The sequence below is a fragment of the Cucumis melo genome, chromosome 6 (assembly GCF_025177605.1).
Source record: "Cucumis melo cultivar AY chromosome 6, USDA_Cmelo_AY_1.0, whole genome shotgun sequence".
Lineage (NCBI taxonomy): Eukaryota > Viridiplantae > Streptophyta > Magnoliopsida > Cucurbitales > Cucurbitaceae > Cucumis > Cucumis melo.
Window position 1 is genome coordinate 4,604,937 of NC_066862.1, and position 14,428 is coordinate 4,619,364.

A 14,428-nucleotide genomic window follows, 5' to 3' on the forward strand; every position below is an offset into this window, starting at 1 on the left:
GATCATTTTAATTTTTATATATGTTGTTGTATGGGACTAGTTTCATAACATGTTTAGTGTCACGATTAAAAAATTGTATACATAAAATACCAAGAGGACGAAGAAGACTATAAAATTCATGTCTCTTTTTTTATTGTAAATATGAAAATGGATGGAATGTAATTGAAATTTTTTGAAACATAATATTTTATGGTGAAATATAAATTAACACGAAACGTTATTGTTTATAATTTCAAATATTGTTGATTAATTAAACAATACATCCGTAACATTTTTGGAAAGATAATTAAAATGTGAAAGGATTAAATAAAAAAACAGTAATAAAGGTAGTTATTTTGTCAAAAGATTTGTATATTTGTTAAAAGGATAGTGTGCTTTTTAAAATTTAATTTAATTAATAGTTTGTTTATATGTATCTATACTATATTAAAACGGGAGAGAGGAGGATCATTTTTACATTTTCATTTTGTTTCTACATTTTTTCTTTTCTGTATAACTACTTGATGTTTCGATTTTTATGACACGACTTTTTAATTGGTGTATGTTGATAAATGTTATAATAGTAGAGATGCAACCTTATATCGATTGGACACGATTTACTTAGTGCAAGGGGTTGCTCATTAGGTCTTTTAATATTTGGAATACACATTTTGAGTTTAAGTGTCTATATATTGTTTTTTTCTTTCTTTCTGAGTAGGTGGTTACATATGGAATGAATGTACTCTTTCATATATAGATCCATATTAAAGGTAACTTATTGAGTTAAGTGTCGGTTGCAAGATATTAGAACAAAAAGTACATTTATGTCAACATAATAATGATCGAGTGTAATTGATGTCATATTTAGAATAGTTGCATATCCATTATTAGTTTTACAATTTTTTTCTTAGAAAAATATTTTGTTATAAAGACGTGCATCATACATGTATCGTTGCTATTTAATAAAAAAGAGGGACAAAAAATAACATACACACGAACATACGAAATGACATAATAACAAAATATAAATTATTTGAAGATCAAATTTAGAAAAAACGTAGAAAAATCACAAATGACATACAAGGATACAATTTTAAGTGCAAACTATACATTATAGTAAGATTCAAACAAAAAATAAATAAAAAAATTACCCTCAAACTCCTTTTTAATTTAGAAAATATACTCAAATCATTTAAGAAATTTAAATTGATTTTAAAGATAAATAGTGAAATATGGTCTAAAAATTATCGATGTAATTTGTTTTTTAAAAAAAGTCAAACACGAATTCGTATTATCAATTTTAAGGATCGTTTTAGCCAGACTCGAAAATCGTTAAAATAAAATGAGTTTTATATTATTAAGAGGTTAAAAAAAATGTTTAATTGAAAATTAAACGAAAATTGGATTAGTTTTATTAAAAGAATGAAAAGACCACAACAGCCGTGGCGCGTAAAGCGCGTGGAGGAATTGAGAGTGGGGTTAGGATACGGAGGAATAAAACAAACAAATTAAAATTATATAATAATTCTCCAATTAAATGGGTCCTCTCTTCTACATCCAAAGTGTTGATTTTTTAACCGAAATTAATAATTGAAGCCCTTTTCCCACACCAACTATAATACCAACTTACCATTATAAAATTTACACTCCAAAAAAAATGCTATTGAAAGACAAACCAAAAAAAAATATTCATTACGGATTGTTTCTCTTATAAAGGGTAGACATTATGTCGATTTATTTATATTTTTTACGGTAGATATAAATCATTTTAATCTAGACTAAAATGATTTGTTATATAAGATGTGTTTAGAGAAATGGTTTAAAAAATTAGTTTTATGGAAAAGTTGAAGAGATAGAGTTATGGGGGAGTTGAAAAGGGCTTAAGAAGAAAAAGAGGGGTTATGATAACCTTAAAACAAGGGTTATGATACTTTCTCTAAATCAGGTTAGATTACCATAACCTATTCCAACAGTGATAATCCTTGGACCAAACGACTCTTAACATTTATTTAGTATTGTATTTTATAATGATTTTAGTTTATACTCCAAACTAAAATAGTCTATTGAATGTAATAACCTATTCAATAGCAGTAATATTTACCATTGTACTTTATAATATTTTTAATTGTTTCTATACTACAAGTAACTACGTAAATATAGGGTGGATTATTGTAAACCGTAAACTATTAAAAATACTTATAAAATATAACAAAATTCTAAATTATTCTCGTAGTAAATCTAAAAGATTGTTATATTTTATAAATTATGATATGTTTCAATGAAAAATAAAATGCAATCATATGTTTTTGAACAAGATACAAACAAACAAGGAGGGGTTGATAAAAAGGGGAAAAAGTGGGTCAACAAACATTGTGATTGATCATTCAAGAAAAGACAAAGTAAACGCTATGACGTGTATTAACTAAAACATTATTTTTAGTGCAGTAAGAAATAGGAAATTCGACCTCAAATTCTAGAGCTAAAGTTTGTAATCTGTATCAATAATCATTGAGTTTAACCTACGTTAATAACATGAATAAATATTTGAGTTTTGTATTAATTAATAATGCAATAAACTTGTTACCAATTTAGAGACGGAGGTTTTGAAGTTTTTTTTTTCTTTTTTCTTTTTGTTAGTAGTACCTAGTTTATGTCGCTAATTTATCAACAGTTGGATTATCATTTATGTCACATTAGTGTCGGTAAGTGATAAAACTCAAGAAATTAAATTTGTTGGTTTATTAGGTTATATTTGAAAATGGTGTTATATATATATATATATATATATATTAATACTTTAGTATATTTTGTCATGTGAATGTCTTTTTTTCTCTAGAAACTCGTCCGACTAATTAAACTTACTTAATATAATATGTACTAAATAAATCAAATGACCTTGATGTATAATAAAATATCAATGAAAATCACGGGCGAGAGAGATGCAATGAGACTTTGATCTTGCTGCCAAATATCCAATTAAAAAGTTAAAATAAAACACGTAAAATAGCAATGGACGGAAGACTGTTAATTTCAGCACAACTCAACTCGTTAAGATTTGTATATTTTAGACTGTGAAGTCATAACTTTTAGTATGTTCACTTTAGATGTTTATGTTGGAGACTTAATTAAAGATAGAGAGAAACCAATAATAGAAGTAGCACAACGACAAAACAAAACAACGTGTAGTTTGCATTCATTGTTGCATGAAGCAACAAATGTATGTAGGAAAGTTGAAGAGAGCGACATATGCTAAGTGAGTGTTTGGTTTTAAGAATTTATATAACATTGAACAACGTGTCATTTTATTTTGGGTTTGTTGGATACTATATTAAACTTGTCTCCAACATCAACTTAAGCTTTTAAGTCGAACTAACGATTTAAGAGTTTTTACTTAATATTTTTAAAACAAAAAATACACTACTTAACGATCATCCAATAAAAAACTAAGTCATACCAAACGTTAAAAGTCAACCATCAAACAAACAAAGAAAAAACTTGAACCAAAAAAAAAAAAAAAAAATCACTCAATTGAGTGATTTAAAAAAAAAAAAAAAAAAAAACCATTCAAATCCAACTAGAAAAGGCATTTAATTGTTATAACTATGTCGACTGAAATTGTTTACAATATCGTATGGAGTCAACTATCAATTCATTATATTTATAAATTTTTAACGAGGTGTAAATATTTTGTCGATTCTTTCATTTTTTATAATCACAGAGAATGTTAATTAATTAAATGTAATTTTTTATCATTAGAATTTAGTTACTTTTATCTTCTTTCTTTTTCTGTTCACAAAAATTAGTAGATGGATGGATTTGCAAGGAATCTAGTACATCATTTATTGGGTGGAACCCTAAAAAAATTCTAATAAGACATGTTAATTGAGAATGACACTACTCTTGTACTACACCAACATATAATATCTTTACTTGTGGGTAACATTTCATGCTTTGATTACAAGCCAGCCAATGTGGTGGACCTCTCTTTCTAAGGCCCCACTAAACCTTTCATGTTCACACTCTTTGGGTAAAATTCAAACAAATAGTACTTCTCATCATTTTTTAAAACAATCAAATATTAAAAATATAGTAAAATTTATCATTTTTTTATTATAATATTTATTTATTATATTTTTTATATTGTGTAAATATTTTCAATATTTTGATCTTCACAACGATTCTTCCTTTTATATTTATTAATATAATTTTTTTTAGATTAAGATAAGTTCTAAATATTTATTTTTCAATTATATTGTCTATTTAAGTCTATCGTAAAACAAAAATAAAATTTTGTTACATTTATAAATAAATTAACTAATGTGTGAGAATAATGTTTAGGAAATAATTAACTAATTTATGTTAATAGCTTTTTGGTTAATTTTTATTATTAGTAAGTAGTGGCATATTTTAGATAATTAATGGTTGAATAATTTCAAATTTTCTTTTGTTGTTTAAAGATAATAATTCGATTGATTGATATGTAAATTGATGTTGAATTTGATATTAAATATCAACAAATACGTCATTTATGAACTATATCCATTATAATCTTCTTTAAAAAAAGGTATGTGTGTATTTATTTATTTGTTGTTATAAGTTTGGTGAAAATATTCAAAGAGTAGATGGAAAGTGTTGCAAATATGACGACATTTTGTTAATTGTTATTGTCAAATGTCAACTTTGGAACAAATAAACATGAAGAAAGATCAATGTTCAAATTCGTTTTTTTTTTCCTTCACTTATTTTATCTACAATTAACGTTGTTTAATACATGTTTAGATTGACTTTTCAAATGATTACAAAATTGTTCATAAATACAAATAGAAAGTTTATAGATGCTTGAATGATGTTTGGTATAAGAGTGAGTTATTATAGTCATTAGTCCTAGTTTGTTATAGTTAAGTTATAATAGTATGTGAATGTGTTATATGTTTGTTGGGTAAATTATTTTAGTTTTGAAATAAATAGTAAATAACCTAACAAATATTGAAAAAATAATGAATGTCAAATAGTAAAAACTATAACAAATATTAGATTTTGAAATAGTGCTTATAGTAGCTAACTAATACTTTTTTTTAATAGTATATAATACAACTATAGTTGGTTATTACAGTCTTGCACGATACTCACCTCCTCTTAGAAAGTCAAACCAAACGCATTTTAAACCGGAAAAAATGTTTAATGTAGACGAAAAACTAGACGATCACAAAAATTTTAAATTGTAACCACTTTTTGTCATTGATTTTTGTAATTGTAGTTTATATTTTATTTTTTCGTATATGTTCAATTTGTCAGTGAATTTATTTGCTTGAATAAGGTCATATCGACCCTTAATGGTTGACCAAGCTTTCTAGATGTTATAAACATATTTTTTTACTTATTTACTTTGATTGTTAACATCATTCAAAATAGTTTTTAAAACACTTATTCAGTATCTTTTAAACAATTTCATTCGAATATTTCTTAAAAAATAATTTTTTTATACAATAATTTTATTAGTCTATAGTCGATCTAAACTAATCACAATTATTTGAACTAATTAATAATTATATAGAGGTGGACTTATCAACCTTTATCCATTGTTTTATTTTTTTCCCTTTGTTTTATGACTAATGAATTAAACGTTAGTTAGACTCTTAAAAATTATATAAAAAGAGTATTGATAATGATAAAATATAAATGATTGCATTCTCTTTCATTGAGGCAGATCTAAATAATATATTTTGAGTTGAACTAATATAGTATAATCTAAATTAAAATTGCTTAGTTTATAAAAAAGTATAACTAAAATTACTGGCAATAAACATGTGCACAAGACATAACAAAGTTTTAGTTTAATATCCACATGTATATAGTTATGCAAATGGATAACGATTTTTTATATTACTGCTTAGTTTTATTATTGACCTGAACATATTTTAATTGATTAAAACGTTGTATATCGAATGAAAATGTCCAGGGTAAGAACTCTATATTTTGTCATGTATGGTCAACTCTATATCAGTCTAATATAATTATAAAAACTATAAAAATATAGCAAACGGTTAATAAAATAATAATTTAAATAGCAAATAAATATATAACAATATTTTAAAACTATAGTCGGTGAATATCTAAAATAAATAGCGAGACAAATTGCTATAACTATTATTTTTTTAGTGAATCGAAATAACGACAACACACACTTTGGTTATGTTTGTGTTATGTACGACCATGTTGACTTTGATCCTTAGCAAGATTTCAAATTCAAAATAGTTGCAAAGAATACAAACAATTCGAAAAGTTATTACATAAACAACCTACTATTACCCTCGTGCCAATGATTGGTATGTTTGAGGTGGAGTTTTAGGAAGAAAATGGTTAGAAAATTGAGCCAAACTGAGGGTTATGATAAATGGGGATTACGGTTGTCCTAATCTTAAAATAACCCTATATTCTCCTCTATTTTACTTTCTTATGATCCTACATTATCCTATTCAAATAACCTAATCCAAATTTTATTATCGTTCTTTAAATCACTACAATCATAACCCTTCCTCAAACACATATTATCATAATATTACTATTATAATTCATTCCCCAAACACATACTATCATAAACACTACGTTTCATATTTCTTTTCCCAAACACATATTACCATAACACTACTATTAATAACATTTCCCTAAACACATATAATCATAACATTGGACTAGGATTATCATAATCCTATAATTATTATAATCATTTTACCTCTTAACTCTTTTCCTCTTCCAAACGCACTAAGAGTCTTATGCCAACAATTCCTCATGTACTATATCAACATTACCTCAACCCATTTATTCATCACTAATCTTACAACATATTCATATAGATGTAAACAAAAACTATATATGTTAAATATGTTGGTTTTTAACAACAACAATAGTTATTATTTTGTATATCTAAGTTTTGAGATGTCAAGTCAACTAGGTTAAGTCCTTACCTTCCCTATAGTATTAAGCCACTAATGTTAGTATCTATCAATTTTAGACAATCAAACAAGTTTATTACTACATAGCAATCAACTTATCAACTCATATCAACTTTCTATGTCATACGACATTTTATTATTGACGTTATTTTTTACTCCGACATTATCAACTAAATTACTATAGGAAATACGACATATTGCATTTACAAACTTTCATCGCAATGGAATGTTTTTGAAGTCATTTAAAATTCAAAATTAAATTATAGATGTAAATACGAAGAAAACAAAAAACATGTATTGAAAAATAGAAACGAAAACAGAATGAAACAAAATGTTATGAAATTGGCCTAAAATTCCCAAATCTCACCGATCATGTCATGGGTGGACGTTTAAATCTTGAAGCGGTAGGGTTTAGGGCATGATTTTATCTCCAACCCGATCGTCTCCTTCCCTCCCTCCAAAATATTCGAAGCCCATCATTAGACTCATTTTCCTTCTCCCAAATTCCCATTAGGGTTAGGGTTCTCACTGCTTCAGTTTCCGAGTAAGACACGCTAATAACCCACTATGGCGAGGTACCGGAGCCGGAGCAGAAGTTACAGCCCTCGCCGGCGTAGTAGAACCCCACCACGCGGGCGGAAGAGGTATGACGATGACCCTCGAGACCGTTACCGCGAAAGCAGGTCTCATAGGGACCGTCGTTCTCCTGCTCCTTCTGGGTTACTCGTGCGTAATCTTCCGCTTGATGCTAGGTATTTCATGTTCTTCTTCGAGCTTTCTATGTTATTGATAATGTCTCGCGTTATTATTTTGATGGAGGAATTGAATGCCTCATTTGCTTTCATGTTTTTGTACATACTAGTGCACTTTTGTTTAGAATCTGGAATTTTGGGCAGGCTGTAAAGGGGTTTACCGTATGAATTTTGATTAGTAGGCATGTGAAGAGTTGATCAAAAAGAGCATTTGTTGCAAGTAATTTACTGTCAAGCCGTGTGCTATCGTGCTACATTGCATTATTTTCTCATTTCCCGTAGTCTATCCATTCTATTTACGAAGAGGAACGATTGAGTGTTTGCATTGTATACCATGCAGGCCTGAAGATCTTAGGATCCCGTTTGAGCGATTTGGTCCTGTTAAGGACGTGTATCTGCCGAAGAACTACTACACTGGGTATGGCCGCTTTCATGTTAACATGTGCGCTCTTGGGTGTTGAAGAAATCACTTTATTATTTCCTGGTATTTTTTTCTCTTAATTATCGGGATATCCACACTAGATAACAGATTTTTGGCTATATTAGTTATGGAAGAAAACAGTTGAGAAAATCTTTGAGATTAAGTTGTGGGATCATAATTTCGGAGCACTGCTGAAGTTTTAACGATTAAATTTCCTTTACCATCATGTAATTATTTGGTTAAGATCGACAACAAGTCAATCTGAAAGAATGAAGGGTAAGTTTGCTGCATATAGAAGGAATCTGCAAATTTATCGGTTAACCTGAACTTTGTTTGTACTTAATCCTAGAAAGGATGAATTGACTGACAAGGAATTATTTGTAGGGGAATGATGTGTTTGTTAGTCTATAATAGCAGTGGTCAACAAGAAAGAAATTCTTGAAGCGTGTGTGAATTAGTTGAGTTGACAGTGGCTCTACATTAAATATGTGTCTAAAACTTAATACTGCCTGGCAACCCTTTCTGGTTATTACTTATTACAGAGATCTACTTTGCTTTCTCTCTCATTATGATATCTACTTAGCCTTCTCTCTCATTATGATATCATTCTCTTTATTGCCTATTTGTAGGGAGCCTCGAGGATTTGGATTTGTGAAGTTTCGGTTTGCAGAAGATGCGGCTGAAGCAAAACAACAGCTAAATCATACAGTTATAGGTGGACGGGAGATACGAATCGTATTTGCTGAGGAGAACAGGAAAACTCCTCAAGAAATGCGTGTGACGTCACGCTCAAGGTTCAATGACCTTCCTCTTAACCTCTAATCTTGCAGTATCGTTTGGTTGAATATCTTCTCCATGAAACCAGTATCTTTAACTTTGATCTATTATATTGATAGTCTCTTGTTTCTCATATACAGTGGTAGAAGCTACAGAAGACGTTCTCCAGCAAGGTCTCCGAGACGGCGATATCGTTGTTAGTGTCAATACATTTATCTTTTTTCTTTCTTTCTTTTTTGCTGACTTTCATGAAAATAATTGCATTGGCTTGATGATCTTTGATGTTATCATCGTGATGCAATATTGTAATTACACCCTTAATTTTTATTCTCAAGAAGCCTTTTGTATTTGACTGCAGCTTACTCGCGCTCACCTTCACCTGCCAGGCACGACTCAAGGTTGGATCTTATTTATCATACTTGTTTTACTTCTAGCAAGACTAACATCATTATTGTCCTGCTTTTTTCCATCACTTCTTACTTCTGTACATTACTATGAATTTTGGTCGTTCCTGTCTTGATGTTTACTTGTTTAGTAAGCTGCACATGCCTTCTTTGAATTTTATAATTTAGTACTGTAACATGTCAAAGCATTCTTTTTGGATGAGAAGCATTGTATAATATTTTTGAAATTTTGTACTTGTCTTATATAGAATACCCAAACGCCAAACCCCCAAAATGGAAGTGCTTATTCCTTGTTTTAATTTTCAGTGGAACCAAAATGATTTTGTGTGTAAATTTAATGTACAATTAAGTTTATTTTGGGTGAAAATCATTTTTGTAGAAATATTTCGATATATTCAATGTAATTCTATTTTCGACCAGAACCTCAAGGCTTCGGTTTTGTCAAGAGCCTCTTAAATTTATCAATGGTGTTTCAATTTTAAGTACAAAATCCATTTCTAATGGATGAGCCATTTTTGCTCCTTTGTCATGTTGTGAAGTTCATAGTCAATATAAATAGTACTCTGCTGTGGTTTCTGAAATGGTAATAATCACTTTCGTCATTTTTATAATGACTCGAGAAATGCTTCTAATCATTTAAAATCAATTTTGTAGTCTGAAAAATGCATTTAAGAGAGAAAATTAAAAATTGAATTGATCTTGAGTGACTAAAGGTGTGTTTCAAAGTGATTTTAGTACATGACAAGGGATTTTAACAATTTCAAAATCACCCCCAAACATGCACTAAATAGTTTGACAACAATTGTGGCACTTCTAATCTTCATTTCCTCATTAGGTTTATAACATCAAATCTATATATTAATTCTAAGCAACAGTTTCAGTTTTTTGTTGTTTTACAAGCTTTAGTTGTAGAATTTTTATTTCATATGCTTGAATGTTATCATGGATAAGCAAAAACACAGAATTTAATGTTTGATTTGATGCACGTGGAATATTCTACTCCCTTCATGGTACAGAGTTGCATTGCAGGACATTGTATACAATCTACTTGATTCCTTGTTTATGCAGATATTAAAGTGTAAAGGGAGACTTTAAAGACTTGTTGATTAATAAAGTTTAACAAGAAAAGCGATCATAAAGTGATGGGCAACTTGCTTACTTTACCTATCGAACCCTCTCCATGAGTACAATCTATTACTTTTTTTAATTACGTTAGTTGCATGGTTTTTATTGTTTGTTTACATCTGTTTTGTTAGGCAGAAGTTGAGCATTGACGAGAGTTTTAAATCAAAATTTATCTCTGGTTCTTTTTTCCCCATTTTTCCTCCCTTACAAATCTCAACCATTTATCAGCAAGAAAGTGATCTTTAAGTTTGATATCTTCTTTTGCATATACTATCCAGTTAAGAAAGATTAGAGCTTATAGTTGGCCAAAGAAAGAAATCATCTTCAAAGGAGAAAAGGCCAAAGTTTTACTGGTTGTCGTATGGTGACATTGTCCAAGAAAAGATAATGTGTTTTTTAGAAAGTTGGGGCAAAGAGAGCTATGAACTTGTCAGAAGCTGATCAACCAGTACAGCTTAATAGAGCATAATTCTCAGTGTTTGGATCTACTTGTCATTATTTTGTTCGGAAACCTGAAAATGGTGCAGGTAAAAGTCATGTTTTAGTTGAACAGTTTTGAAAATGATGTTGATAGAAAATTGTGCTTATAAAAGTATGATCAAGTATCATAAGTACCTATTGAACGTACCTCATTGGGGCCTTTGAAGACTGCTTGGACAGGTTTTCTTTCCTGTTAGAGAGAGAGTTGGTTTTCTGTGTTTCAATTCTGAATGAAAACCGTTTCTGTTTGATATGTTGATTTTCATTATTTTTTTTCTGTTGTTGTGGATGATACAGGAGCCGTGGGGCAAGGGATGAGTATCTATCTCCTGCACGATCGAGATCAATTTCACATTCTCGTTCCCCTCGTGATAGGCAGGATTACAGCCGATCTCCTACTCCAAAGGATAATGGTCGCAGCCCTCGTGAAGTGGATAATGCACGGAGTAGGTCAAGGAGTCCAAAGGGTGATAGCCGTAGTCCTTCTGGATCTCGTTCACGGTCGTATAGGTATTTTACCTTATGCTCCTTTACATCTTAAGTTTCCTTTTTTTATCTCTGCATTTCTGAATAAGAGGATCTACACAGGGAACCGCGTATCACACGTGTTGGTACTGGTAGTTTCAGAATTCATGGTGATTCATTAAACTATATAAATAAGTGTTATATTATCGTTTCATTTTACCTTGGTGAGAGAGACCTATGGTAGGATAGACGTCTGATATGGAGGGCTAAGTTAATCTCCTAGAATATATAGATTGTTTACGATGGAGGATGAACAGAGCTTTATTTAATAAGCTCTCATGATTCGTGTTATTCTCACAGGTGTTTGTTGAATTTAATTGGTTAGAAGAGGCGAGAAAGAAATGACACATTTGGATGATTTGGTTTTTTGCTCCTTTGTTCAAGAATTTCTTTGGTTATCTGTTGATCTTGTAGAATTTAGTAAAACCCTTTGGAGAAATTTTAATTTATTTGCTAATGTTCACACTTAAATACAATATAAACTGGGGATGAGATTTGAGATCCCCTTGGTTAAGGGGGCAGCAAAGTACTCGACTGTTTTGTCATTATTGAACATTTCACATGGTCCAAAGTGTGTTGTGTTTAGGCAGTAATGCTTTCCTCTGGTTAATTGAAGAATTTAAAATTTTAACTAACACCCTGTAATGTTTACTTCTGCAGTCCTCGCTGATAGAGTTTTGGAATTGTGCGGTGATTCTGCTGCAGTCAGTCCTTGAGAATTGTTAAGTCTGCCTTCAGTTGTGGCCAGATGAACTATGCTATTCCATGCTTTGCAGTTTCTGTAAGGAATTTTATTTACATATGAAAGTAGGGAGGCGAGACTTGAGATATGGATTGAAGAACAATGAATGTTGACTTCATATGAATGCATGCTGATACACTTCTACTTGACCTTTACTAGATTTAGGATTTTGGCTTAAATTTCGTTTTTGTACTCTTGTATATACTCTGGTTGTATTTTTCAACTTAGTGGTCTTGTTCGTTTATCAGTTTTATTTTGTTATTTAGTAACCCCTTTTTTCCTTCCATTTTCTTTTCCAAAATTTGAACTCATTAGTGCTAAAATAGAAACATAATCAATGAACATCCACTTTTTGAATGATAATAGGTTCTTTATTGAATGACTACTTCATAATTATTTGGTCTCAACGATCTTACTTGATCGAGATATAGAGCTATGCCCTATAGGCTGTACAATTGTGTCTTTGAATTCTAAGGAGATATTCTTTGTTTTTAGAAATCAGAATGGAAAATCCACCTATTTGGTATTTAAGTTTTATTTATGGTTTACTCTTCCCTTCGAGATCTAGAGCTATAATTTCCGGTTTTAGGAAAATATATATGTTTTGTGTTATTAGATTAACATTTCTTTTTAGAAGTGCTCTCTTACCTTCTTCTGTCTTTTCCTCCTTTATCCCCTCTTCCTCTTGTTGTTTCAATCTCGCACCATTGTTGCCCATCGTAGACCCCTGCCTAGCCAGTCCAATTCTTGTCTTGTTTGTATTTTTTGCTAGGGGCCTGTGCTTTCCTGTCCCCAAACACTAGCTAACTTTGAAGTGCCAATAAAACTTAATACTTCCATTAAATAAGGCTGTCAATCAATCAACTACATATAAATGCTAGCCATTCAGACAAGCCACAATCCACTTTTTATGTTATTTCTCCATCTAATTTGCAAACTTGTCTTGGGAAGATTTGGATTATGCTTGTAAAAGATTTGGTTCAAAATTGTCTTCAGAGATATATGGTGTTAGAATTATAGGGATATGACTATACTGATTTGATTCAATTTCTACCATTGCTAGTACTCAAATAGAAGGGTAGAACTAGTCATTGACTATTGCTAGTACTCAAGATTAATGTAATCAGATAGAAAGGTAGAAGGGATCAACTGATGATGAATTTTGAGATTAGAGAATGTCTTGTGATGAATTTTGAGATTAGAGAATGTCTTAGATTAGAGAATGTCTTAGTAGAGAAACTCAAATAATAATAATTGGTTTGAAGAGGGGATTTTGGATCAATAAATTGCTGCTTGGGTTTAGTCAGTTTTGAGTTCTCTTGGATTACATTTTCAAGTGTTTAATTTAAAAAACAATTTTTTTTTTTTTTTTTAATTAGAGTCCTTATAAGCCACTCATGATAGTTTTTTAATTGTATTCTAAACAATTTTTTTAAAAAATAAGTTTAAATAAAATTGAGTTTCTTTAAAAACATTTTTTTCTAAAGTCAATCAAAATGGACACAAGTATTTTTCAATTTTCAATATTTGGGTCTAAGTATATACTTTATATTTAATCTTTTTATTCATGTTTGATCTTTCAAGTTTGATTATTATTATTATTTTTAGTTTTCACAACTTTAACTTCCAATTTTAAAAAATATTAAAGTAAAACAAATGAATCATGAAATTAATTAATGTTATAAGTGACATTACTAGATATGTAAATTTTGGGTATCAAGGATGTATTGTTTTACCTTGGCAAATCGAGCATTTAATACATTACCTTTTATGTTTTAATAAATTTTAGTAAGTCGGCTTTATTTGACTAAGTAGTTTTGGTTTAGTGTGGTTTAAATTAGTTTCTTAATTGGAGTTTAATATGTTTAAATTTAATTTGGGTTATTTAGATTTGGAAGAATTAAGTTAAAATTTTAAGTTTTTGAATTTTGTGAATTAAACGTTTTATACTACATGTTAAATTCATAATTTTATGAATTTAGGGCTACTTTTAGAAAACATAGTGGATCCAAAAAAAAAAAAGAAGCCTCGTTTGAATTTTGTGTTTAATTATGTTATGCATTGGTATCAAAATATGTGTTCCATTTGATTCTAGAATCAGTGTATATTCAAAAAAAAAAAAAATAATTGTTAACGAAGCTTCTATAAATCAGCAAAACAAAATTTTAAGAGTTAAACGTGAGTTTAAAGATGCGGGAATACATAGTTTACCACTAAATAAACTAGTAATATTGATGTATTGCTACGTGATAGAAACGCATGTGTATGAC

General features: G+C 29.7%; 1 protein-coding gene across 4 annotated transcripts; it reads left to right on the forward strand.

Moving 5' to 3' along the window:
* Positions 1 to 7,236: 7,236 nt before the first annotated feature.
* On the forward strand, positions 7,237 to 12,405 carry LOC103483786 (serine/arginine-rich SC35-like splicing factor SCL28). 4 transcript variants are annotated; one of them, XM_008440556.3, is made up of 7 exons: positions 7,237 to 7,684; positions 8,025 to 8,102; positions 8,735 to 8,899; positions 9,023 to 9,078; positions 9,241 to 9,280; positions 11,189 to 11,401; positions 12,077 to 12,405. In XM_008440556.3, the coding sequence occupies exons 1-7, from the start codon at positions 7,500 to 7,502 to the stop codon at positions 12,084 to 12,086; spliced, it is 747 nt and encodes a 248-aa protein (XP_008438778.1). In that variant the 5' UTR covers positions 7,237 to 7,499; the 3' UTR covers positions 12,087 to 12,405. The 4 variants fall into 4 exon arrangements, 1 of the variants encoding a protein (XP_008438778.1); XR_007821664.1 differs by lacking the exon at positions 12,077 to 12,405 and having other exon boundaries at positions 7,261 to 7,684; positions 9,241 to 11,071; positions 11,189 to 11,338; XR_007821665.1 differs by lacking the exon at positions 12,077 to 12,405 and having other exon boundaries at positions 7,261 to 7,684; positions 9,241 to 10,938; positions 11,189 to 11,338.
* The last annotated feature ends 2,023 nt before the right edge of the window (positions 12,406 to 14,428 follow it).

Bases quoted from the DNA above. Each gene is read 5' to 3' on its own strand.
- LOC103483786 (XM_008440556.3), top strand. From the start codon at position 7,500: ATGGCGAGGTACCGGAGCCGGAGCAGAAGTTACAGCCCTCGCCGGCGT. The intron at 8,103-8,734 runs GTATGGCCGCTT...GCCTATTTGTAG, and splicing joins CCGAAGAACTACTACACTGG to GGAGCCTCGAGGATTTGGAT. The intron at 9,079-9,240 runs GTTAGTGTCAAT...ATTTGACTGCAG, and splicing joins TCCGAGACGGCGATATCGTT to CTTACTCGCGCTCACCTTCA.